The sequence below is a fragment of the Coenobita brevimanus genome, chromosome 102, assembly GCF_032717465.1.
Source record: "Coenobita brevimanus isolate Jiangsu-jjx chromosome 102, ASM3271746v2, whole genome shotgun sequence".
NCBI classification, from domain to species: domain Eukaryota; kingdom Metazoa; phylum Arthropoda; class Malacostraca; order Decapoda; family Coenobitidae; genus Coenobita; species Coenobita brevimanus.
The window spans coordinates 886,348-912,294 of record NC_137055.1 but is presented as its reverse complement, the minus strand read 5'-3'; the positions used below and the strand labels follow the sequence as shown (position 1 = coordinate 912,294).

The following is a 25,947-nucleotide window of genomic DNA, read 5'->3' as shown; positions in this document are numbered from 1 at the left end:
TTAAGTAGTTTCATAAGTACACTGAAAATGTATAAATTTTATTTCACTGTAAATCATTCATCCTAATTATCTTGCATTTTCATTTAATTCTATTATTTTGTTGGGAAAAAATGGAATCCATGATTTTTCTGAACAAAACATATATACAACTTAATCCCTTTAGTAACTTAATTCAATGAATTCCTGCAAAGAGATATACAGTATTCTAAAACTTTTAAAAAGATAAATTACAAAGCTCTATTGTTTGTTTTTGATACAGAAATTTTCTTATCTGAAACACCCTGCAACTGATTTGCATTACACAGTAACTTCAATGTTGTAAAGATATAAGAGTAATAACACTACATTCACATTAATCTGCTACTCACATGATATTTGGCTTGCCAGCAGCCATAGCCCAGGTGGCCGGGCCAAGCTTGGCACCACGCCGCAGGAAACACTGCACAGCCGCTGGATTCCGGGCACTGATGGCACGATCAAGGGGTCTCATGCCGTTTATGTCCACATGTTCCACTAGTGCCCCACGGTCAAGTAGGAACTGCACCACGATGGGGTCACCCTGGTAGGCTGCCAGATCAAGGGGGGTTCGTCCAGTCTTGTCTGCATGGTTAAGGTCTGCGTTACAATCGGCCAGGTACTGGACTGCGTGCACGTGACCACGTAGGCAAGCCCAGCTTAGTGGTGCCAGGCCCTCCCGGTCTGTACGGGTGAGGGATGCGCCTCGGGATATCAGCAGCTCCATCAGGCCCAAGTGACCTTCTGCTGCCGCCACCATGAGGGGAGTGCGCCCAGCTGTGTCTGTGCTCTCAACAGCTGCACCCTGACTCAGCATCAACTTGGCCACCTCATAGTGACCATGACGCACAGCACACGTCAAAGGTGAGGCTCCGCGAGAGTTGCTCTTGCTGATGCTGGCCCCGGCTCTCAACAGTGTCGCCACCATGGCCGTGTGGCCTGCACCTGCAGCAACGCTAAGAGCTGTCTCACCAGTCACTGTATCCTCTCCATCAACACTCACTTCTGCCATGTCCAGCAAGAACTCTACAACCTAAAAAAACAAAAAGTTATTGAAGATGGGTAATACATAATAAAGGATACTCTTAATTCTTTCACATTAATTGGGGAATCATCTATGCTGCTCTGTTCTTTCCTGGAAACACCCAAATACAGCATGACAACAACAGACCTGTCTACATACAACTTGATTCCTACATAACTACCTCTTCTACTCTCCCTGTCACTCGTCTGCCACCTCTTTCTCTCTCGCTACTGAATTTTTCCATTCTCATGTTCCATATTTTATATGAATATCAGTTATTAATACATTTTTAAAAACTGCATTATATAAAAAGAAGCTTCTAAACTACACTGGTGATAGTGGATAGCTTTAAAAAATATATCATTAAGAAACTGTAAGCTTACATTGATGTGTCCATTTGAAGCAGCTGCAACAAGTGCCTGATGTGACTGGTTACTCAGCAGTTCTTGTGGTCCAGGCCAGTCACATGAAAGGAGGTAACCCACTACATTAAGATGCCCAGAAGCTGCAGCCTGAACCATAGGGGTATTTCCCTGTTTATCTTTGGCGGTGAGTGAGGCTCCAGCTTGAACTAAGAGCCTTACCACATCACAGTGACCCTGGGCAGCTGACAGACCCAAGGCAGTTACTCCTTCTCCATTGGTCAAGCTCACATCGGCACCAAACTCTATGAGAAGTGCCACCATCTCTGTGTGTCCCTGGTGAGCACAGATGCCTAAGATGGGGGCACTGTGCAGGTGCTCACTGGGATAGTCAGGAGAGGCCCCTGCTAACAGCAACAGTCGTGACACCTGCAAAAACAAGAATTACACATCAGACTTATTGAACTTAACCACTTTACCCTGATGATAACATACATTTCATTTTATTGCTATCTCCATAAGAACTTATTCACCTTAGGGGAAAACCCTCTACTACTGAGGGGATAATCCAAGGCGAAATCTAAACCCTACCATTTTATAAATCTCTTCTAAGTTAGGTAGAGTTATCTGTAAAAGGAAAGAACAAAGCAACAGTCACCTGATTCAGGAGGTTAAAAGTCTACCAAAGCAAGCAAACAATACGTTACTGCACCAAGTCATGACACTTATTGATTCTTAAAAGTCAATACATAACATGTTTACATATGCAATTGTACAGTTTTCCATGACTATGAGCTTTGCTAACTATTGCTGCATGTGTTCAACCCTGATATCTCTAGACCAGCGGAGCTGTCAACTGCAAGTAAATAACTGCCCTTATGAGATCATCCCATAGGTCCCCTACACTGCTCTGTACTATGATTTCTTGACTATGCTTAACTTCCATTATTTAAAAATTTAATTTACTTATTTTTACGATGCCATTCTGACTGGAAAAGCCATTTTGGTACATTTCTCCTCATTGATAATAAACTGGTAAAGTAATTATAATTACTTCTCTCATTTTAACAAATATTAGTAATGCAATCATCATCTTCAACAAATTTAATAAACAATTAGAATTTTCCTCCATATGAACAATCAATGGCACAGTGAGATCAAACCCATCATACTATCATCATCATCATCATCATCTTATATCCATGACTCTTTTACCTTAGTGTTAGGACTGTAGAGATTCCTGGTGCAAGCAAGCGCCTGTGAGACATTGTGTGACGACTGGGCAAGCCAGAGAGCCTGAAGATCCCTTGGTGACAATGGCAGGGCCCGTGCCATATTTTTGTAAACATGGGCCTTCAAGATGTGGTGGCCCAGCTCCAGTGAGGCTTCAGGGTCCAATGGCCACTCCAGGCGGGACATGCGGAGGGCGAGGTTTGCATGACCGGCTCTCGGATCACACACGAACTTGGCAGATTCCCCTTCTGTGCGACGAGCCAACCATTCACGCAGGGCAGGATGAAACAGCATGTACGTGTCATCAAGGCGTTTGACAAGGAAGGAATTTAGGATCTTAAAGTTGTTTAAAAATTCATCCCAGGAGAGGAACTTGAAGAGAAGCCCTGCATTAACTGAGTGGTAGATCTCTGACAATGTGAGAGGGCAAAGGGCAGCTAACACAACATTCAAGATGGGCTGCACTTTCTCAAAACTGCGAACACTAGGGAACCTTAGATTGAAGAGCAGTAAGAATATCTCGTTTAGAGTCTGTGGGAGGACTTTGAATGATCCAGACTTCATAACCAGGTGACCTCTTTCTACCAGATCCAGGATTAATTTCACGTACAACATGGATCCTCGACTCTGAGCCACTACGTGTTGGGTGAAACGATGTTGGGAGGAGCTGCCTTCCATTTTGCCCTGTGTTACTGCGATGTTTGAACGGATGCTGGGTGAGTGGGTACACCTGAAACCAACGTAATCTGCCAGGTCACGGGTGGATGGGTCTACTCCAGGGTCGGCCCTCTGGTCGGGATCAAGACAGATGCGATGGAAGGGGAGCAGTCGGGTTAGTTCTGCCAACTGTGACCTCACTGTGACAACCAATTTTAAGAAAGGTGGGAGTTTGACAGCATGACGAGCCAAGAAGGATGCCAGGGTGTGGGCATGCTCGGGGCGGTGGTACTCGGCCTCACATAGCCCATCTATCACAATCAACATTGGCTCGGCTCCAACCTTCCCTAGACGTCTTAAGTTATGTAGTGGCTCCAGGACACCTTTCACCAGTGCATTGGATGGATCACTCACACACGCCTGGAGTGCCAACAAGCTTTGGGTCTGTGGTTCAGCCAGCAGAAGGTCTCGGTAGGCATGTAACTGTGGCGCTTGACATAGTTGTGCAGCGATGGAGTGCACAAAATCTGGCACAAGGCAAGTGGCTGAGTTTTCAGCTTGGCAGAAGTGATATGCCACGAGACGTGAGGAAAGGTTTCTCACTCCCTCTGGTACCAGGCTCAGGCGACCCTTGCCATACGGGTCTATGAAAAAAAAGAAAAAGTTACATCTCAGAAAAGTCTGTCCTAAATTGAGTGCATTAAGGAAACAGCAGTACTGTACTGTATTATATATTTTTTCACTAGCTGCATCAATAGAGACAAACTTCCTTCAGTATTCACATATACCTACTTTAAAACTGCACAAACATAGACTATAAAACAAATGTGTCACCTTGGTAGATGGAGTCGTCCCTCTTGCGACCAAAGCAGCTATACTCCACAAGTTGCAATATAGCTGCCGTTTTGCCGGAACCCACACCGCCCGTGATAATTATTCCGCGGTTAGTGGGTGCATCAGCAGTCAAGTGGGCCTCCATCTCCCGGAAGAGCCATGCCCGCCCAATAAAGAGTGGGTCAGGATCTTGTTGGGGTACCTCAAAGAAGAGTGGTCGTAAGCTCAGCTGCGCCCCACGGTAGCTGGCGAATCGCACTGGTAGGGAATAAACCCAGTTTTAATTATCTAATAAATAATTCTGCTCCTACAAAACTGTACCATTAAGTACTAACATTAGAGTGCTGTATTCTACCATAAACTACAATTCAACCTATGCTTTAATTTTCTGACTTATACAACAGCAAAACAATGGCAATATTTCACCAGTCTTAAGTGCAAACTGAGATTCATCACAGTATTTTCATTTCAGAGCATAAAGCACTAGCAGCACCTATAATAACCTAGTTGAAATCAAACTTGCTTTATTAAATGATATCAGGAGGGGAATATCTATATACTGTACACATTTTTCATGTCTGTGTTTTATGTATGATATATTTGGCCTGGTAGTGTATAGGGATACTCCTAAAGCGTTTGTATGTCTGGCATAAATTGGGTCTGAATACATGTAAACTTTACCATGAAAAGTAACAAAACAAGGAAAACTGCTTGTTACTTGTCAAAACCATAAACACTCAGAATTCATATGCAGTAGGTGAAAAATTATCACAAGCTTTATCACTAAGTCTTTGAAGGGAATTGTATGAAGTTAACTGTAATGTGTATTCCTATAACCAAGGCTTTTTTTCTCTCTCTTGGAAGTTAATTTATAGTATACAGTAATGGGTTCAAGGTTTTGGTGGCATCAGCTTACCCACAACTGAGATTTGGCACCTCTTGGGTGACTGACATTATTTGGTGGTCCTTTATTTGAATCAATTTTTGGGGTGGTAGCCATACTGTAACATTTTACTGAGGTTATTTCTCTATATGGAGTTGATTCAAGGGTAACTGACAGTCATGCTGGGCTAAAGTACCGTACTCTCATCGCTATGATATACTGAAATAAAAAATAGAGGGAGCCCTTCTTATGAGTGTTCCAAATCATCATAATTTTTTTCTTATAATTAGTACAGTACTGTACTGTAAATTAGGGGAAATGGCAAACTGGTTTTAAAGGTGGAAATGAAATGTTAATGGGCAAATTTGCTGCACTTCACCAATGATTTATAAAAGATGAAGGCTTACTGCACACAACATCTGCTTACCTTTCGGGTCTATCGGGCCTTTCACGTGGGCATTACGAGCTGAGCGTCTGACCGAGGATCGTCTTCGGCCAAAAAGTCCTAGTTCCTCTACCTGGCCAGGCTGTGACGCTGAAGACACACCACAACATGCACAGGACTTAGCAACTCTCCACACAAACCCATTTACAACGTCAATCCAAGGACATAATTGTCATCTTATTCTTGCTGCTACCACACCAGGAGGTCCATGGGGTAACTCAGAATGTGCCAAAATCAAAATCGAGAGATTGGAAGAAAGAAAAACAAATTCTGAGCAAACAGAGCCTTTGGAAGTTCCTCCATGGAGTGCCTATTATTTTTATGACACTGTCATGTGAGGGAACTCAAATGGAACCATGGGTAAAAAAAAAAAAAAAAAATCATTGCCTAACTTCTATTTTCTTGGATTATTGAGTTTGGTGTGTTCCAAGTTGCTCCATGGAGCCCCTCATACGATTACCTTTATATTCATTTCTGGATATAGCAGTCCAGTCTGAGGGTTTATCTGTATCCTTTATTAACCTTCTCATCACAACAGAATTCCCCTGAAGTGAATAAAACCATCTCATGGTAACAAGAGCAAAATACAAAATACAGAATGTCATCACCTGAAGCAGCTCTCTTTAACCTCTTCAGTATGTGATGTCTATCCAAAGCTGAACAAAGTTGTCAAGAAGTAACAAGAATAAAAAGAAAATGTCAAACTAGTGATACATTATTTTGTTCCTGCTACTGACAGACTTTTATTTAGCAATGGAAAATCTGGAGGGACTACAGGAGGTTAGATACAGCCTTCTTTGACCTTCTGACTGCTAAAGATCCTCTTCAAGATTATTAAAAATCATCTGATGGTAGCACAAACAAACCAGAAAATGTCACTGGATTGAAGGAGTTAACTCCCACAACATTTAAAAAAAAAAAAAAAAAAAAGGTAGACATCCAACACGTGATTAAAGATAACAACAATATTCTGCATCAACTGTGTCTTAATTCTTCAGAAATGCTAGAGCTGCTAACCATGCAAATCAAATTTAAATTCTGAGACAAAATGATACTACTGCTCTATACAGTAGAGTGCAACAACAGAGAATGATTGTCATATAATGCTGAACAGAAGAATATATATTGGGTGTCTACTTAATACACGCCAAATGTTATCACTCCACACACACACACACACACACACACACACAAACATATATCTTCCTCCAGCACCAAGCATCTGGTGGTCCAGGGGTCAGAACTCCCCAGTCAAAAGTGACGGCCTTCTATATGTTTTACCTCACAAGAGATGACTGAAGTTTTTTTTTCCCCCTACATAACGCTAGCAAGGGAAGTATGCTAGTCATCTGGCCTAGCCTCATGCCCTTACACTTTGAAGGAGGTAAAATGGGATGGGCTGTTACTATTTTTATCAAGCAAATTCATGAGACACACATACATTACCATCAAAGGCCACCTAATAAGTACACAACAGCCAGTCCAATCAAATCAAGGATTTACTTACTGCTCTGAATATTACTTGGGCTTCTTACCCAGGGAAAAGTCTGCAAAATTTTAGCTAAAACTGGTAATAATAAATCTCACTTTACTCCTTTCAGGGCAAATGGGACCCAAGGCTAGGATACCATAAGCCAGATTATTTCAGAAGTGAGACTAATTTACACTTCCCTTACAGCATAGTGCAAAATAGAAAAAACTCATTTCCTCTTGAGGGCTCAAACTAGTGCATATATGGCATCGTCTCTATCCCTTACTTGAGTGTTCTACTCCCAAACCACCATGCATCTAAACTCATGAGTAATAAGAAAGCAGCACAAAATCTGGAAGCACCATCATACACAGTTACTATCCAAAATATTGTAGGCAATATGTACTGTACTACTACAGGAAAGTCTGGTACCAGAATGAACATTTCATACAACTCTCAGATAATGAGTAAAAGTAAAATCGCAATCCCTGCTCTTATAAAACACACATACAATGCTGTGCTGCAAAAAATGGAAGCATACCAAAACAAAACACAGTACCAGTTAAAATTTAATTAAGCACAAATCACACAGCAGGCTAATAAATGCAGTCAGTCTTCTTTTAAAGTAGTTTCATTATTGTTACTGACCACTTAACTTAAAATCTCTTATTATTCAATAAAAAGTTTCTTTGAAGCCAGAATATACTGGTATTAGTATTTTTTGTGCTATTCACCCCAGACATGAGCTACAAGCATGTCTCACACCTGCTTCACTGAAAATAGCATTTTGCTTGCATACATTCTAGACATTAAATGAGGACTGACTGTACTGCAAAGAGAAAGAATACACAGACACATACACAGGTGCACACACAAACAAGGAAATCATAAGCACACACAATCCACATGAAGCAGGGACTCACTTGTGACGGAGTGGCGGCGAGGGGTGGTGGTGGGGGAAGCAGATGCAGTGGAGGAGGAAGCAGCCCCCTGGGAGGAGAGGAAGGAATTCATGCTCTCCATCGATGCGTCTCTCACTCCTGGCAATCTCAAGTCTGCCTCTGATGATCCTGTAGGGAGACGGATCAGAGTTTACAAAGATGCACTCACTGTTGTCATCATCATCATCATCATCACCACCATCATAACTTTTTTTTTGTCTCACCTGAAAATGGGGTGCGGTATGATCCAGAAAACAAGAAAACAGACAGCTTTGAACAAAATAACCTCCCATCATCATCATCATTCTTACCCCATTTCCCACTACAGTAAACAATGTGATGGTAAGTAACCAGATACAGAAGAGGAAAGTACCAGTACAAAATTAAGAGAACTGGCTGGCAAGTGTCCAGTCACAAGGCCACACATTACAAGGCCATACAACCTGCACTTCATTATACCATAAATACCTGTATCAAATTACATTCACAGTAATACATAATCTGTGTATTTATATATATTTTTTTTTAAGCAAATGTTCTATAGACACAGTTCTGACCTTTTTATGCATCTACTCATCAGTGCAATTACAAATCCACTTGGACAATAAAGTTATGTAAAATGTATATCTCTATCACAACAAACAGACCCAGATAAACAATATGTACAGCATTACTGATACTTTTTGGCATATTATAGCTTTGTTTCCTATCATAATTACTGTGCTGGTCGTTTTCGGACTATTCATTTTTTATTTTTTAAGTTTACAGGAGACCTCACATGGTAATGGGGTTTAAAACACTCTTTAACTTATTCAATAAGATGTTCCCCCCCCCACCATTCACCACCAGAAAGTACTAAATCAGTGGCCAAAGCCAAGCTCACAAGCCACAAGTGGCCCTCTGGCTTACTAAATGTGGCTCATGAGTAAGCACTGGAGTATGTTCCTCTTTCCCAACCAAAATTCATACATGCTTTAAACAATCTATCTACTGGCTCACATTTGACAAAGATATACAATATCTTAATTTGCTGTAATCTTAAATTAACATGATATATTGGTTTCTTCAGTATAACATTTATACAACACAGGCTGTACTGCACAGTGACTGGATAAATGAAAACAAACTTACCATTGAGGGTGGAGACAGGACTGGTGTTATTTGAGGCTGTGGTGTTTACTTCCGAAGAGGCTGAGAGAGAGCTGAAGGAGGTGTGAGAGGATGCAGCACGGGGGGCTCTTGTGGTGGACGTGGGGGGTGCGGCTCCCTCCCCCAGCAGCAGCCCCAGCCGCATGTACAGATCTTCTCCTTCCTTGCCTTCACCACTCTCGTTACTCCCTCCCTCTGTCTCACACTCATCATCTGAAGTAATTAATGTGATGCAGTTTAATACTAGTACAGCATAATAAACTATTTCCAGTAACTATCTGAAGTAATAGTAATCACGTTAATCTTCAATGTCAATAAAGCATAATACAGTACAGCATTAAATGACACCATTTGATGCTAGTGTGACAGAATTTAATGCTAGTTAATATATTACAGGCTTCAGGCAAGTGCAAAAAATAAAATTACAATGCTGGTGCACTTCACATTTCACAGCACTTTTAAAAAGAATATACAGTATATGGAAAGATTTATAAACAATCCAACCATCCATCATCCAAACCTATGTCACCCCATGAGGAGTGTAGGAGCCCAGGGATAGGCACACTGGTCCTGACATTTAAGATGAGAGTGAAAAAAGTGACTCAATACCTGGTGCAATATACAGTCTAATTACTCATCTCACTGTGCAGCACGGGGTGAATGATATATACTGTACTGTAAGCCAATATATGCCAAGTCTTTATATTTTTCCATGAGACAACCAGCAACAAATGCAACAATTCATGATAAAAACTGAAAAATGCAGTTAAAAAATGAAATATGGTGCAAAAAAACTAACTACTGTGCAAAAAACAGATAAATAAAAATAACTGTGGAACATTCAGTTTAAGGCTTAAATTGTTATGGCTATACAAGTGCAACAAAACTTGAAGCATAAACTTACAGGCAATCAATGCAATGCTCATTTATTGTAATGCAGAATCATCCATTGTAGTAACCTTCCATTTCAATGTGATGTTACACAGAAAAGAACATTCACTTTCACAAACACTCAAGCATGATGCTGCAGATAATAATACTGCAACAATGCAAACAGTAGTTTATAGAGCAGTATGCATATATGCCATTTATCTTATTGTATTATGAAACATGTACACGGCAGAAGCTATCTTTGAACTGATCAAGGAATATTTATATGAAACAGCAATCATGGAGGTAGTATAAAGTCAAATTTTCAATTATTCAGCATAATCTTTAACTGAGATAAAAAGAAAAGTTTCAACAGTCTGAGGACAACAAGTATGAACTAATCCTTATTTCCCTTTAGTGTTATATGCTTTAAAACTGCAGGGCAGCCTACCCTCACACCATTAGCACTGTAAAACCACATATATAGTGCAAGAAGTTTATAAGAAAAATCAGCATCACTTTTAAAAATAACATACCTGTACTGATTTGAAAGAGTTTTTCCAAAAAATCATGAAGATAAATAATTCTGTATCTTAGCAAACACACTGACACACAAAAGTAACCCCTTCAGTCAGAGTAACTGTTGCTGTTGTTGCTTAACCCCAGTCTGTCTGGCCAAGGTGACCCAATGACCACAGGTAAGCGACTGCTGTGGGGCCGTCCGACAGGTACAGTACAGTACACACACCATGTAGGGATCTGGTGTCCTCTTAAGGTAGAAGGCGTCTCACTAGGGTCAGACCAAGGTCCTTACCATGGCAAGGAGCAAGGAAATATGAGGAGGATTGGCTCCCAGGTGGATGACACAGCTGCTCCATCCAGGGTGCACAGTGCCACCCCATGTAGGCTCCCCATCTTTCAATCCGGTCACATTCAGACAATTTATTAAACTTACACGAGATATCACTGGATGATCAGGTTGGTAATGACCTCCACAAATCCCTTAATTCAGAGGGCATTGTTTATTTCTTAGTTTCTGAAATTTCTAACAGAGGGGGTTACAATCCAAGTAAAATTAAGAAATCAGAAGTAAAATGAAATAAACAAAAGTTCTAACCATTCATACTGTCAATATAATAAAAATTTCAGCATCAATGTAGTTAAAAACTTAATGCCAGTGTTTAGTTAGCTTGTAGTTGCGCAAAATTTGAAGTATAACAAATAAAGTAACATAACTGTGCAAAGACAATTTATTAGTTAAGTGATTCTGCCAAATCTTCAAATAGAGTACTGTGCACCAGAAAATATGATTCTCACAATGTAGTGTACAGAGTTAAAATAAGACAGGGATACAATATTTACTAATATCAACTTCACTGACTTTAAAATTATTTGAAAATCTGGCAGTTCTGGCAAAAACTGCAAGCAAACATACCTATGAGCAATCAGGCATATAGTTCTAAGACTGGGTGGTGAAAGCTTTACTATATATTGTACTACATCTAATCATTCACGTCTACAGTACAAGCATTTTATCTACAGCTCCTCATTCATCAGCACTGCACCTTTGAAAGGAAACATGCACATACAGAATCGTTCATGCACTAAAATTTGTACCTATACTCCACAGGGATTTAATCTTGCGCATTAGACTTTTATTTTTGGAACTCTTCTTTTCGGCGGATGAGAGCAGAGCTATGGGCCGGGAAAGAAGACAGGGTAGGTTAGTGGTAGGGAGGTAGAGAGTTAGATTTACAACATAGACTTAGCTTAAATACAGTATATCTTAAGCTACAGCATGTGTCTCGATATCACACTGCCATAAACTGATTTACAATTGCCCCTACTTTTAAACCCTACAGGAGGTGACATTCTGGAGGACTTATGTAGCATCAGTGTACTTTTAAACCCTACAGGAGGTGGCATTCTGGAGGACTTATGTAGCATCAGCGTACTTTTAAATCCTACAGGAGGTGGCATTCTGGAGGACTTATGTGGCATCAGTGTATTTGTATCTTCTGCCAGCTGTGTAGTAACCAATAATGAGACATAAATAAATACGTCAGTATCACAGAGGACCTCCAACCCTCCATCCCCTGTAATAGTTATGAGTGGAGGTGGTTGTACAATAATGGAAGAATCATACCCCATATGAAAACACAAAGATACAGCAGTTTGGGTCCAACCTGAAACAGGTTCAAGTTAAACCCACTAATGATGTACCTTCTCAATAATCAGCATTTCCATACAAGGACATAATTCTTCCTTAACCCCTTGAATCTGAGTGAGGTCATACTTGGCTTATTATTCCTGCGACTAGATTATTTTACCTAGCTTAGGAAAGGTTTTTCATATTGGAGGTGCTTATTAATCATATTCCTCACCCCTCCACATAACAAAGTCTCGCTTAAGCGTATATAATTGTCAGGAGATGGTAAAAAAATAAAAATAAAATAAAATAAATTCAAATGGACATCCCCGGGATCAAAGGATTAAGCTATAGGATACAGTACACTGCCTGATCTGCACTATATTTTTCTTATGGAAGTCTGTAAAGGGAACTAAGCATGTATCCGACAGCCCAAGCTAAGCTGTTACATCATAGCATTCACATCATTTCATCTGGCATTTAAAATCCCACACAGTACTTATTAAATGCACTGAAAAATAGCAAACACAGCACAGTACTTGTCAACTTGTAGAAACAGATAATGAACTGCATATACTGTTCAGCCAACCAAACACCAAGCTGTCATGTATATATTACAGTATCCTGCAGTCTTAACCTTGTATAACTGCAACCATAAGGCAACACACAGCCCAGTCAATGCCACAAACTTCACAACACCAGGAGTTAGTTCTTAGCAGTTAGTAATAACAGGGTCAGTTCAGGTTAGCTTACATGTCCAGGTAACACCTCACTACTCCCACATACTGTACAACCATACAGAATTAACCGGCAGTCCTTGATAACATTGGTTAGCAGTAAAATGCTTCGTCAGATTCTTCTGTCAAGCATGTTACACTGTAATGTTTGCTGGCATATAGTACAGTATGAGGAAACAAATAGCATTAATACTGTGTATACCGTACTACTGTATATACAGTATAAACAAAACAGATAATTTATATTGCACGTTGGGTGTGTAATATACTCACTTATTACCTCCTAAATTAATAATGTTACTTTGGTGAAAATAATGTCATTAAAAGTTTAGTAGTTAGCCAACATGCTGTTAGGGAAGTCTATGTGAATTCCCTAATCTTGAAGCAGTGGTGGGGATGATCCATTCTGTCCCCTGGCTGTTGTATAGCCACCAGTTTCCTTGTAGCATATTACAGTATGTTGATCTAAATATTAATTTTTAAAATATAGAAACTAACATGGAAATCTTAAGTAAACTTATCGTGTACTGTACTTGAACCACTGTCAAAGCTAAATTAGTTGTACTGTAATGTACTGAAATTATATAAATGAAAATCATTCCACTTAATGACTGTGATGACTGTGTTGCAAATTATAGTTTCAAGATCTTGGAGAGTAGAACACACGTCTCTTGTTAGTCACCCACCTGGAAGTGTAGGTCATCTTAACTCCTTGAATCCAGTAGCATCATATATTTTCTTCTTACTACATCTAGACAATTTTATTCAACAGGGGAAAGACCCACTGTGTTGAGGTTAATGAAGCCTGTCTCTTACCCTTCCAGTCTGAAAAGTCTCTCTGAAGTTGAATAAAAGCATCTGGTAAATCTATCTATCTATCTATCTATAGCCCGACGCCCTAATCCCGCAAAGGGTGGCCGCAGACAAAACGCCTCTCCGGTAAATGCAAGCACAAAATATGAATGACTTACTCGCAGTGACAGGGTTAAACCATGGAAATTTAGCACCAACAACTTATCCAACATATCACACCAATACCTGTTATATAAAAAGGTGCCATGGAATGTAACTGACAGATACAAAGCTCTAATCTATTCATAGGTACAATACACAGAAAGGAAGAGAAAAGTAAAAATACAAGGAAGAGGAATAAGGGAATACAGCTGAGAGAATGATAATACAGTTCAAGGCAAAGAAAAAGGAGAAAAGTACAAGGAGGAACAGAAGACAATAGGGAAGAGACACAAAAGGTCAAGAAATGAGCAAATATGAAGAACAGAATAACAGATCAAAAGAGCAAAAAAGTAGAGAAAGGAACAAAAGGTGATGAAATCAGCAAAAGAGGAACTGACAAAATAATACTGGGGAAAGAAATGGTTGAAAATACAGAAGCGGAGCACAAAGAAAAGAAATTAGCAAAGAGGCACAAGAACAGGAAAATGGGAGAGAAGAATACTGTACAAGGATATATTGAAAGTTTGGACTGCAGATGGAGAAGAAAATAATCAGTAAAGAACAGGAGAAAACACAGGAAAGTGGGCGAGGAGAACACAAGGATAACATAGACGTATAGATTGGTTCCTTAAGTGGATGTTAAGTGGAGACAAGCTGAGTGGACCCATCAGCCCCAGGACTGCACCTGGGGACCCCATCTGTGTACCTGTTAATTGATGTGAGGAGTCCACGTTGACGGTGTTAGGTCTGGGGGCGCGTCTGGACCAGGGGGATAAGGGGGGGATGCGAGGACTGGGGAAGCCCCCTCTCCGCCGGGAACTGGATGGGGTACCTCCGACACCTGTGGCACCCAATACCATGAAGCAACAGCAATGTACTACCATCGGCAAAAGTCCTGTCATCTCTCTTGCCACTTTTACCATAGACTTTGAAAAATTAGGTTGGTGAATTTGCAAAAACCGACACTGATGACTGCTTGGAAACAGATCAGTATCATCCATGTCATTTGCTTTGAAGCAATGGAGACTAATTTTCAAACTCCATGAAAAGAAAAGCAGGAGAGAACCAACTTCTGCTGCCAATAGTACTGGCTTTACTGCATCCTCATTCTGTTATGGTTTGGTTTGGTTTGTTCGAGTCAATAAAAAGCCTTAGTAGTTATATAATGTTTGGTTACAGAATCAGCTTGTTATTTACACAGTCAGCTTACATGACGAATACGATTACCATAATGCCAGTTAATCACAGCAAATCAAAGCAACATGGTGGTGGAATTAGCTGACACCACACTGAAATATACACCAAAAGCAGTTTTTACTTTTTAAGCTCAAGCCTCAAAGCTCCTTACATAAAATAAATACTGAATGTATATTAGATAAAAGCACACCTGGTTGACACACAAGACTTGGGTTATGTGTTTGGTGGCCATATCACTGCCCAACAGAACAAAAGCATCACTGGAAAACTAATGGTACATCCATAGTTTTCCCATGTTTCATGTAGTGGATGTTGTCATCTTAAAACTGAGATTGCAAGGGGGAAATCAACAGTCATATTTGTGATGGTCATTTTAACCATAAAACACAGGGATAAAATGTGACTTGCCTCTGTGTCTCACTGTTAACTGTGCTCTGTAACAAGGTACTGGTATGTAGGTGAACCACATTAACTCCCAAAGCAATACATGACCATCAGAAACTGACAACCTTTAAATGCCACTTCAATCTCAGTTTCAGGAATACAGCCTTCAACCCTAAACCTGAAAAAGAACATTAACCAACTTACTGTGGGTATGAATGCGGGTACAGGACTTACTTTTGGGGATGGCGGGTGAGGAAGCCAGTCGTGGGGAACAGGCAGAGATTTCCCTGCCCATCCCTCCCACAGACTGGTAGGGATGGTGCATGGGCATGGGCGTGAGGGTCCCGTGACTCGTGCCCATGGGGGAGGAAGAGGAGGCGTAGAGGGGACTGGGGGAGAGGGTGTGGCGGCGGGGGGAGACGGAGCGGGAAGGGGAAGGGCGCTCGGGGGGAAGGCCAGGGTCACTCACACCCTTGTAGTACGAGCTGATGGTACCTGGACATGGTGGAAGGCAGGGTCAGGCAGGGAGAAAACAAACTCAGGAAGGTGGCAAGGTAAGGCAAGGAAAAAAACATACAGTATTCAGGAGGGTAGCTGGGTAGGGCAGGGGAAAGAGCATACTCAGGAGGGTGGCAGGTAAGGCAGGGTTAGGGAAAGACATCACCTGGGAGGGATGATGGGGAAGAAATCTAGGATATGAAAAGCAGGGGAGAAAACATAATCAGGAGGGTGGCAGACCGTGGACGGAAAAGGGTATCCAGGGGAGGAAAACAGGAGGAAAAAATACTCAAATGAGAAGCTTGGTGAGGCAAGGTCAAACAGAAGAAAAGCCACACCTGTGAGGAAGAGGTAGTGAGACAAATACATCTACAATGATGAGGCAAGAGGAAAAATATGATCAGGAGGATGTCAAGGAGAGACAAAGTTTGGCAGGGGATGAATATATTCAGAACTGGGGCAGGTTATGGCAAGGGAAAGAAAGTGTTTGTAAAGGTGAAAGGGCAATGAGCAAGAGGCGAGACATTTTGGTGAGGTGAGGGAAGGTATTTGACTTTAGATGTGGGTGAGACACGAGGTAAAGGTACATCATCTACAAGAAGTGAGGCGTGGGGTTAAATACAGTCAGGAGGGAGGGAGGTGAGACAGAGAAAGCCATCTTGGAGGGTGAGGTAGAGACAGGAATACATCTAAGAGGGTGGCAGGGCGAGGCAGAGGGAAGGACATTTCTATATGCAGAAGGGACGCAAGGAGGAGGGAGGGAGGGTGAGGCAGGGAGCAGGGTGAGGCAGGGAGGCAGCAGGTGGCACTGAGGGTGAAGCAGAGGGGGCAGGCAGGGTTAAGCATGGTGAAGTAAGTGACACAAAATCCTACCATGCACTCACCTAACCCCTTCAGTACAATGACCTCTTATGGTTATGATGATGATGATGATGATGATGATGATTATGAAGGCAGAAGTGCTGGTGGTGGAAGGAGTGGCACTGACAGTGGTGATGATGATGAAGGTGGTGGTGGCAGTGGCAATGGCAGTGGTGTCAGTGACAGTGATGATGATGATTATGAAGGCTGCAGTTGTTGGTGGTGGAGGGAGAAGCGGTGCCAGTGACGATGAAGATGATGATGAAGACGGTCGTGGTGGTGGCAGTGTTGATGATGATGATTATGATGATGATGATGATGATGCCCCATGACCTATTAAGTAAAGCCTTACTCTGTGTTGTAATTTCGCTGGAAGAGATTTCATCATACCTCTTCCTCTGCGATTTATTCTGAACGCTACACCTTCATTTTCTTTTGTACATTACCAATACAAACTATATCGAAATTGAAAAAAAAAAAAAAAAATGTAAATAGCACAGACGATAATACAGGGTAGTCCATAAGTAGTGCCTCTGTGACAACTCTCCTGGACGTACCTTGTGTGTTGCAAGGACGGCTCAGTGTGCTGGTGTGGGCGTGGGTGTGGCAGCGGGAATAGGAAATTATTTAAATGATACAGGGTAGTCACTGATAACGGTAACCAAGCTGTCCCCGCAACACACAAGAAACATCTCAGTGAAGTGGAAGGGAATTTACGTATGAACCACTCTGTATTTAGCCGTATTACACAAACATATCGCTAAGGAAGAGGCGCTATGTAGTTTCCTATGTGACCTAAGTGAGGCATCTTGAGCGTACTCCCTTTGCCTTATGCTGCTATAATGGCATGCTGGTATGGCTTCAGTACATTAGTTATACATGCTTAACACTCCAGCTCCTATGATTCACTCGATTAAATAAAATAATATGGAGTTAGCTGGAATGCTAGTCTCGACCATGAAAGGGATAAGTTTCACTGTTCATTGATCCCTAGGCGGAGGAAACAAAAAATGCTGGGGTATGGAAGTTTTAGAGATGCTTCAAACAACACTGCACACATACACACACACATACAAATGCAGACTCCACTAACATGCAAAAAAAAATAACAACTACCAACTAAAATTATATATCCAAAATAGGACTATGCATATCCAAACAGGATTTACGTTATATAATTCTAAGCATACCTAAGAGGGCTTACGTTATATAAATCTATTGTATGCATATCTAAACAAAGCTTACGTTATCTATGCATATCCAAACAGGACTTAGGGTATATATATAAATCTATGCATGTCCAAACACAGCTTACGTTATATAAATCTATGCATATCCAAACAGGGATCATATCTACATACAGACTACAGGATTTTTCTAGGCACATCGAGAAAAAAGTCTACATTACATCTATGCAGAAACGTAAAGGCAACATAAAAAAAAAAGGGGGGGGGGGCATTCTTGCTGACATATTAGGCTTCGTAACATTTCATTCTTTGTGATTTATTTTGCACATTACATCTTGATATTTTCTAACAGGTTACTGACGCAAACCAGGCCGATATTATAAAGATACCCATGCCATAAAAGATAAGTCTGGGGTGAAACAGTTAAATCGTTAAGGAAAAAAGTATTACGAAGTCTCCTATGCCAACAAGAATACGACTAACTGCACTAGGTTACATTTCACGGCCATTTTGAAACACCAACGAGGCAGCCATATTGAAACGAAACTACTTATACTTCCAGCAGCCATTTTGAAACATTCATAGGAGGTCGCCATATTGAAAAACCCATTTGACGCTTTCTTCATTTTCTTTCTTTCTTTTTTCTTTCTTTGTCTCTTTTTTTTCTTTCTTTTTTCTTACCATTTGTGATGAGTTTGGAGCGCCCTTGGCCAGGAAGGGTGGGTCCTGCAGGGGGCGAGAGGGTGGTCTTGGACTGTGAGTGTTGGAGCTTCTTGGGAGGCGCTGAAAGAAAACGGACACATAAGTACTTCGGACACATTATTACCTCGGACACATATATACTTTGGACACAAGTACTTAGGACACATAAGTACTTTGGACACATATATACTTTGGACACAAGTACTTTGGACACATAAGTACTTTGGACACATATATACTTTGGACACAAGTACTTTGGACACATAAGTACTTTGGACACAAGTACTTTGGACACATATATACTTTGGACACATAAGTACTTTGGACACATAAGTACTTTGGACACAAATACTTTGGACACATAAGTACCTCGGACACATATGTACTTTGGACACATATATACTTTGGACACAAGTACTTTGGACACATAAGTACTTTGGACACATAAGTACTTTGGACACATATGTACTTTGGACACATGTACTTTGGACACATAAGTACTTTGGACACATAAGTACTTTGGACACATATGTATTTTGGACACATGTATTTTGGACACATAAGTACTTTGGACAAATAAGTACTTTGGACACATGTACTTTGGACACATAAGTACTTCGGACACATGTACTTTAGACACATATGTACTTTGGACACATAAGTACTTTGGACACATAAGTACTTTGGACACATAAGTACTTTGGACACATATGTACTTTGGACACATAAGTACTTTGGACACATAAGTACTTTGGACACATAAGTACTTTGGACACATGAGTACTTTGGACACTTAAGTACTTTGGACACATAAGTACTTTGGACACATATGTATTTTGGACACATAAGTACTTTGGACACATAAGTACTTTGGACACATGAGTACTTTGGACACTTAAGTACTTCATCAACATCATCATCATCATCATTATGATCATCATTCATTATTACCATCATTATCACTATAGTCTAAATAATTACATCATCATCATCACTACACTTGGAGAACATTCAGTGTCATCATCATCATCATCATCATCATTCCTGGCAAGTTAGTATTTATCTTCATTATCATTTAATTATTTCACCACAATCATCGAGTTCTTACCTAATTGTTCTTACCTAATTGTATCTTTACAGGAATGAGTCAAGCTCGTACTGTCCCGTGTCTTAAACCATATTTATCGTACATATCCTTAAATTTGTGAATTGTTTTGGCACACACTATTTCATTCGGTAGTGCATTCCATTGATCAATTGCTCTGTTTGGGAAACTGAATTTCCTTACGTCGTTATCACCTCTCTTCTTATGCAGTTTTTTTGCAGTGTCCTCTTGCTGATGCTTTCCCATATGTTAAGTAATCATTTATGTCTATTTTCTCCTTCCCTGATATGCATTTATATAGCATTATCATGTCACCTCTTTTCCTTCTCTCCTGTAGTGTTGGTAGATTCAGTTTATTTAGTCTTTCTTCGTAGCTTAGGTCCCTTAAGCTTGGTATCCATCTTGCAGCGGCCCTTTGTACTTTTTCAATCTTATCTTTGTGTTTTTTGAGATGAGGACTCCAGACTACTGATGCATACTCCAGGGTTGGTCTGATGAATGATGTTATTATCCTTCTTAGCATGTCTTCATTTATGTATGTGAATGCTATTCTCATATTAGCAAGCAGTGTATACATGTTCCGTACTTCTCACTGATGTGGTCAGCCGGAGATAGTCTGTTATTGATAATCACACCTAGGTCCTCTCTTTCTGATGTGTGTAGGGTTTTATTTCCTAACGTATAATCCCAATCAGGTCTATTTCCACTTTTACCACACTTGATTACATGACACTTGTCCACATTGTGTGTGTGTGTGTGTGTGTGTGTGTGTGTGTGTGTGTGTGTGTGTGTGTGTGTGTGTGTGTGTGTGTGTGTAATTCACCGGGTCGGTCAGGATCACTTGATGATCGTGATCGTCAGCTTTTACCCTCCCGGAAGGGAGCTGAGAGCTCATATAGTCCGATCTAAGGGCAAGGCTGTGACCTTCACACACGCACACACCCGTCCCCTTGCTCAAGGGGGACAGTAACCACCCACTTCGTCAGTGTGTGTGTGTGTGTGTGTGTGTGTGTGTGTGTGTGTGTGTGTGTGTGTGTGTGTGAGAGAGAGAGAGAGAGAGAGACTTCAAAGCACCGCCAAACACAAAGACAAAACAATAGTCCCATTCAAGGTGTTTGTAAATCTTGACAGGTGCACCCCCCCCCACTAGTCCCCCTCTCTTTCTCACCCCTACCGCCCACCCCTTACCCCCTCTTTCACCCCCCACCAGCCGCCGTCACCCCCTCCACTCCCTCCTAGCATTCCCCACACGCTCCTATGATTACCTACTAAAACCAAATAAATAAATAAATGAATAAATAATAATAATAATAATAATAATAATAGTAATAATAATAATAACAATAACCATCAGGCCCCTATGACTACCTAATAAAACCAAATAAACAAATAATAATAATAATAATAATAATAATAACCATCAGGCTCCTAAGACTACGTACTAAAACCAAATAAATAAATTAATTAATTAATAATAATATTAATAATAATAATAATAATAATAATAATAATAACTATCAGGCTCCTATGACTACGTACTAAAACGAAATAAATATATAATAATAATAATAATTATTATTATTATTATTATTATTATAATAATAACCATCACCATCTTACGTCAACTGGATAACTTGATAAGGAGGACGCAATCATGAAAGAATGAAATCAGTATTATTATTCAGTCTCTCTCTCTCTCTCTCTCTCTCTCTCTCTCTCTCTCTCTCTCTCTCTCTCTGCTGAATAAAATCGTCTGGCGTTGCTAGAATACAATACTCAATACTACGAGACAGGGCAAAGAGAGTTAACCCACCCAGTAATAAAATAATAAAAATAATAATAATAATAATAATAATAATAACATAATCACAGCAGTACATTATAATTATTTATGTGCAGTGCTTATTTTCATGCTAACCTCTGGAGATTACACTAAGCATGTAATAGAATTGTATTTACATACTCCTTTACATGTGCTACCCATCTATTACCTTATTATTACGGTGGAAAAGATGAGTGTTTTCCGTACTATGTGAATTATTTACAGTGAATACAGTACAGGGATAAATGAAGCTATTACTCTGATATGTAACCAAGAAGAATTTTTGAGGTAACTGCAAACCATCAGTAATTATGTGGCTAATGTAGGTACATATATAAGCGTCTACTACTGGAAGTTTGATCCATTCATCATTCATTCATCATCCAATCCTACGTTGCCCTATAAAAAGCGTAGGAGCCCGAGGCTAGGCAAGTTGGTCTTGACATTTAAGATGAGAGTGACCAGCCTCACTCATCCCTGAGTGGCATTACGAGAGCAATAAACTCCAAACATCCCTTGGATATAAACCTTCACCGGCTCAATCCGATTGGAGCGCCTTAATTACCCACTAAACCACCAGGCGCCAAACTTTGGTTATATGGTTACCACCCTGCGCAGTAAATGGTTTCCTGGTGTTCAGGAAACCATTTGGCTTGTCACTCAGTGTAGTCACCAACAGGCAGAAAGAAGAGGAAAGAATGAAGGAAAGAAAGACAGGAGAGGGAGTGTAAAATCACCCGTAGGCAGAAGGACAAGGAAAGAAAGAAGGAAAGAAAGCCAAGAGTGTGGAAGGAAAGAAGGATGGAGGAGAGGAAAGGCCAGACACCCGAGAGCAGCACTACATCAAGTGAGTGGAAAAGAAGCAAAAAAATAAATAAATAAATATCCAACAGTTCAAGCAAAAACATTTTCTTTTTACGATGATTAAAATACGAAGTTGAAAATACGAACTCATCTTGCTCGCTTCTCATTAGCTTGGAATCCTGGATGGCATTTTTCTGATTACAATAAATATAATTCAGATGAAACTTTGAATTATTCGTTGTTCTTTAAAATTATAGTGCAGGATAAAAAATAATTACTAATCCGTTACGTAGTGTATAATTTCTACGCTGAAAAACGCGCGAAAATCATAAACAACCCTCCGTCACAGATTTCCACTCGTGTTTTATGCATTATACACTTCGTCGTCTTCATTGCTGGCCGAGAGGTGGCTGGTGGTGAAACAAAGGGTGAATGAAAGCGTTATCAGCGGGGAGGAAGGACCGGAGGAATGAATGAATGTCCTTATCGCCTTATCGTCGCATTTTTGGTCCAGGTCGGTTTGACACAGGTACGAGAGGCTGACGTTTGAGAACCCCGCACCACACGGTATTATGAATGACACTCTCTCTCTCTCTCTCTCTCTCTCTCTCTCTCTCTCTCTCTCTCTCTCTCTCTCTCTCTGATGATGATGAAAAGTACTTATTTGACAAGAATGATGATGATGATGATGACGCACGGCGGATTGAGGGCGTAGGAAGTGGTTGGTCATATAAAGCTCGTATTCTCCTTGACTTGCGATATGTCTTGATACCTCTTCCTCAGCGATTTGTTTTGACACTTTATCCTCTAGCATGTTTTTGATCCATACTTCTCTATATTAAAATGACAGAAATAACAGACAAAAGAATATCGAGGTGGAGAAAATAATACGACAATAATAAACTTTAGGCTCGTGACGTGTTGTTATTCTCAGCACCCCACTGGCAGGAAATGACAACCATATTCACTTAATATTTTGTTATAAGCCATTAATTTTTCTTATTTTGAATCCTATAGCTCCAGGACGCCTCTATTATTATTATTATTATTATTATTATTATTATTATCACGTTCCTGACTCAGCGTGTAGCCGTTTTCATAGTAAGCGGTTCTCAAGCAGGATATAAAAACAAAACTTCATATTATTATTATCATTATTATTATTATTATTATTATTATTATTTTTACGTTTCTGAGTCCGCGTGCTGCCGTTTTTATAGTAAGCGGTCCGCAAGCAGATCAAAACAAAACTTCGTATTTTCTTGTCATTATCCGATAGTCTTTTGTTTTTAAATAATGCAACTCGAGGAAATTCCTTTTTAAAATTAATATATTCATGTTTTTGACTCCTACCTGTTGTTACCGTAGGAAATTTCAGCCCTACCATCCCTTAATGTTTTTCTCTGAGCGGTTTAGTCTTGTTTGAAGGTTGTTATGCTTTACCTAGACGCAAACAGGACATTGTGGTTAACCCTTATTTGCATATTATACTCTCCTTGATAAACAGGGCAATGTGATACCCGTGGTTATACACACACACACACACACACACACACACACACACACACACACACACACACACACACACACACTTCACTATTTATCTATTTATTTTCATGTCTTTTATATGTATTTGGGTCTGCGCTCTTCAAAATCTCTCTCTCTCTCTCTCTCTCTCTCACACACACACACACACACACACACACACACACACACACACACACACACACACACACACCAGAATATTACACCATGATTCCCGCCCCCCCTTCTCTCACGGCGCCAGCGAGGCCGAGAACCCAGCTCTTATCTCGCCTAATCTCGTCTTATCTCACAAGTTGCAGCAAGTCGACTATTGAGCACAGGAAACATCAACGCTCAATTCTATCTTATCTGACGGAAATGAGTCTCCTTGGTTACTAGTCAAAATTTATCCCAGTTTGACTACACCTGGCCACTCTCACGACTTTCATATTTATTTGTGTTTGTGTGGAATTACGAACGAGTCTCCTTGGTTACTAGTCAAATTCTATCTAAGTTTGACTACACCTGGCCACTCTCACGACTTTCATATATACTTTGTTGTGTTTGTGTGAAGTTACAAACGAGTCTCCTTGGTTACTAGTCAAATTCTAAGTCTGACTACAACTGGCCTCTCTCGCGACTTTCATATTTATTTGTGTTTGTGTGGAATTACGAACGAGTCTCCTTGGTTACTAGTCAAAAATTATCCTAGTTTGACTACCTGGCCACTCTCACGACTTTCATATATACTTAGTTGTGTGTGTGTGGTTACAAACGAGTCTCCTTGGTTACTAGTAAAATTCTATCTAAGTCTGACTACACTTGGCCATTCTCACTCCCTTCATACTTGTGTCTGTGGAATTCAGAGTCTAGATATGAGGTAGGAATGAGTCTCCTTGGTTACTAGTCAAATTTATCCTCCAATCTGACTGCATCTGGCCATTCTCACTCCTTTCATACTTGTTTTTGTGTGGAATTCAAAGAGCCTGATTATGAGAAACCAATGAGTCTCCTTGGTTACTAGTCAAATATACCCTCCAATCTGACTGTATCTGGCCACTTACAGTTTTAATACCTAAGTTGTGTGGTAGGAATAAGTCTCCTTGGTTACTAGCCAAATCAAACCTTCAACCTGACTACACGTGAAGAGGGGAGTATGGATCTAACTCAGGGAAAAAAAAAAAAAAACTAACTACAGAATAAATGGCAAAAAAATATATAAAAACAGTCCTCGTAAAAATCAGTAAAGATAATATTCATATTCTGCAAAACAAATCGCTAAGGAAGAGGTGCAAAGAGACCTCATGGGCAGACGAGAATACGACTCACTCTAATATCACGCCTTGGTATTCTTGTGTAGTTTATTTATGTAGTTTTAATAATGACAAATGCTGGATCAATAAGAAACTAATGAGGTTTAATATGCAGAATAAATTGCTAAAGAAAAGATCTTACGAAATACTCTGCTACTTAAAACGACTCTGAGTGCAGTCCAATGTATAGACGCCGAAACCTTCCATCCCGGATACCAAAAGCGAATCTAATCTTACCCCAAATAGCATATATACTTATTTCAATATCATCATAGTTTAGCTTACTAACAAAAGGGTTAGTGAGGTGTAATACGCAAAATAAGTCGCTACAGAAAAGATCTAACGAAATATTCAGTCAATTACAACACGACTCTCAATGCAGTCCAGTTTATGAACGCCGAAACCTTCCATCCCGGATACCAAAAGCGAATCTAATCTTATCCCAAACAGCATATCTACGCACTTCAGTATTAACCCAGTTTGGCTCAGTAATAAAAGGGTTAATGAGGTGTAATATGCAAAACAAATCGCTAAAGAAGAGACGTTACGAAATATTCAGCCACTCAAAACACGACTCTAAGTGCACTGCAATGTATAGACGCCGAAACCTTCCATCCCGGATATTGAAAGCGAATCTAATCTTACCCCAAATAGCATATCTACTTTCAATATCAACCCAGTTTGGCTCAGTAACAATGAGGCTAATGAGATGTAATGTGCAAAACAAGTCGCTAAAGAAGTGAAACAAATCGCTAAAAAAAGAGACGTTACGAAATAGTCAATCACTTAAAACGCGACTCTGAGTGCAGTCTAATGTATAGACGCC

The 25,947-nt window shown here is 40.2% G+C and overlaps 1 protein-coding gene across 7 annotated transcripts in view; it reads right to left on the bottom strand.

Moving 5' to 3' along the window:
• The window catches only part of rols (zinc-RING finger and ankyrin repeat domain-containing protein rolling pebbles), a 656,798-nt gene that overhangs the window by 6,843 nt on the left and 624,008 nt on the right, over nucleotides 1-25,947 (bottom strand). For 6 of the 7 annotated variants that reach the window (XM_080284584.1, XM_080284586.1, XM_080284587.1 and 3 more), the window contains 8 exons: nucleotides 18,533-18,634; nucleotides 14,431-14,565; nucleotides 8,997-9,227; nucleotides 7,848-7,994; nucleotides 4,126-4,383; nucleotides 2,617-3,935; nucleotides 1,423-1,830; nucleotides 369-1,048 (listed from right to left, as the gene is read on the bottom strand). In XM_080284584.1, the coding sequence (XP_080140710.1) occupies nucleotides 369-1,048; nucleotides 1,423-1,830; nucleotides 2,617-3,935; nucleotides 4,126-4,383; nucleotides 7,848-7,994; nucleotides 8,997-9,227; nucleotides 14,431-14,565; nucleotides 18,533-18,634 (3,280 nt within the window). Of the gene's footprint in view, nucleotides 1-368; nucleotides 1,049-1,422; nucleotides 1,831-2,616; nucleotides 3,936-4,125; nucleotides 4,384-7,847; nucleotides 7,995-8,996; nucleotides 9,228-11,501; nucleotides 11,568-14,430; nucleotides 14,566-18,532; nucleotides 18,635-25,947 lie in introns of those variants that run through there. The other variant, XM_080284589.1, reaches the window with a different exon arrangement.